Consider the following 2,317-nt stretch of genomic DNA (forward strand, 5'->3'; position numbering starts at 1 on the left):
AAGAATACAAATCTTTTTGAGAATTCTCTGAATTTTTCTCTCTAGCCTTTCATCCCATAATTTTTTTATTTCCAATAAAGTGGTATCAGAGCCATTTCAAAGATGAATAGTTTATTTCCTTTTGTTGTTCCCAAACTAACAAAGGAAAATTTTGGACATTGGAGCATATGCATGAAGGCGTTGCTCGGCTCACAAAATTCAGAGAATTCTCAAAAATATTTGTATTCTTAGCTCATAAAATGTCTCAAGCCTTTCATCCCATAATTTTTTTATTTCCAATAAAGTGGTATCAGAGCCATTTCAAAGATGAATAGTTCATTTCCTTTTGTTGTTCCCAAACTAACAAAGGAAAATTTTGGACATTGGAGCATATGCATGAAGGCGTTGCTCGGCTCACAAGAGGCATGGGAAGTTGTGGAGAAAGGCTATGATGAACCAGAAAATGAAGGAGCTTTAAGTCAAGCTCAAAGGAATACCTTGCAAAGCTACCGCAAGTTAGATCAACACACTCTCTCTATTATTCACATGGGCTTAGATGAAACCATGTTCGAGAAAGTTGCGTCCCCAACAAAAGCTAAGGAAGCTTGGGAGATTCTCGAGAACAATTTCAAGGGAATTGAAAAAGTGAAGAAGGTATGCCTTCAAATCCTTCGTGGAGAGTTCGAATCTCTGCACATGAAAGAGTCTGAATCTGTCTTTGACTATTTCATTAGAGTGTCCTCGATTGTCAATCATATGAAGCGGTACGGGAAGAATATTGAAAAAAGTCGTGTCATCGAGAAAATTCTTAGATCACTTGACTCAAAACTTAAGTTTGTTAGTATTGCCATTAAAGAGTCTAATGACTTGGATACCATGACCCTTGATCAACTCATGGGGTCCTTGCAAGCATATGAAGAAAGATTGAAGAAGAAAGGAGAACTGGTGGCTCAAGTTCTTCAAGCAAATGTCTCCTTGGGAGATCAATAGAAAGAACAAGGACGATCTCAAGGAAGAGGTCAAATTCATGGTCGAGGTCGTGGTTGTGGTCGCGGTCATGGAGGAAATTATGGTCGTGGTAATGAAAGAAATGATGGAAAACAAAATTTGAATAATAAAGGATCAAGCAATCAATCGGGAGGATGAGGGCGTTGGAACTATGGCTCCAAGAGAGGTGGCGGAAGAAGATATGACAAGTCGAATATTCAATGTTACACTTGTCATAAATATGGTCACTATGCTTCCGAATGTAGGAGTGACACCACCAATAATGAAGAGAGAGTGAATTATGTTGAAGCAAAGGAAGATGAAGAATTGTTATTGTTGTTGGCAACCAAAGAAGAAAAGGATAAATAATCATGATACCTTAACACCGGTGCCGCCAAGCACATGAGTTTATTATGTACCTACTTTGAAGTCTAATATTTTAAGTTTGGGACAATTACTTGAAAATGGCTATGACATTCACTTGAAGAATCATTGCCTTACTTTGAGAGATGTTTCTCATAAACTGATTGCAAAGGTGCCAATGGAGAAAAATAGACTATTTATACTCAATGTTAATGTTGACCATCCAAGGCTTCTAAAAGCTTGTGTTGAAGACAATTCTTGGCTTTGGCACTTAAGATTTCGTCATTTGAATTTTGGTGGCTTGAAGACCTTGACGAATGAAGAAATGGTGAATGGGTTGCCAAAAATTAATCATCCCAATCAACTTTGTGAAAGATGCCTCATTGGCAAGCAAACTAGAAGAAGCTTTCCAAAGGAATCTACAACAAGAGCAACAAAGTCATTCCAACTTGTTCATGCGAATGTGTGCGGGCCAATCAAATCATCCTCTCATGGTAAATCAAATTATTTCTTACTATATATTGATGATTTTTCTCGCAAAACCTGGGTTTATTTTTTGAAGACGAAAGATGAAGTTTTTGGAGCATTCAAAAAATTGAAAGCCCTTGTTGAAAATGAGAGTGACAACTCAATCAAAGCATTAAGGACGGATCGAGGTGGAGAATTCACTTCCAAGGAGTTTTTCAATTTTTGTGATACCAATGGAATTCAGCATTTCCTTACAATTCCAAGATCACCGCAACAAAATGGTGTTGTGGAGCAGAAGAATAGAACCATCCTCAACATGGTTTGTAGTATGCTTAAGAGCAAGAGTATGGAGAAGGAGTTTTGGGCCGAGGCTGCTGTATGTGCCGTGTATTTGTCTAATCTTTCCCCGTCAAGGAGTGTTCAAGACATGACTCCAGAAGAAGCTTGGAGTGGTAAGAAACCTAGTGTTTCTTATTTACATGTTTTTGGTAGTATTGCCTATATTCATGTGCCAGATGGA

General features: G+C 38.0%; 1 protein-coding gene across 1 annotated transcript; it reads left to right on the forward strand.

The window, feature by feature from the left end:
• The first annotated feature begins 375 nt into the window (after positions 1-375).
• Positions 376-969, forward strand: LOC111385500. Its single transcript, XM_023009894.1, has one exon. The coding sequence runs from the start codon at positions 376-378 to the stop codon at positions 967-969; it is 594 nt and encodes a 197-aa protein (XP_022865662.1).
• The last annotated feature ends 1,348 nt before the right edge of the window (positions 970-2,317 follow it).

This window comes from Olea europaea, unplaced genomic scaffold (genome assembly GCF_002742605.1).
Source record: "Olea europaea var. sylvestris unplaced genomic scaffold, O_europaea_v1 scaffold3177, whole genome shotgun sequence".
Classification (NCBI taxonomy): domain Eukaryota; kingdom Viridiplantae; phylum Streptophyta; class Magnoliopsida; order Lamiales; family Oleaceae; genus Olea; species Olea europaea.

Coding starts and splice junctions, on each gene's coding strand:
- LOC111385500 (XM_023009894.1), top strand. CDS start 376: ATGAAGGCGTTGCTCGGCTCACAAGAGGCATGGGAAGTTGTGGAGAAA.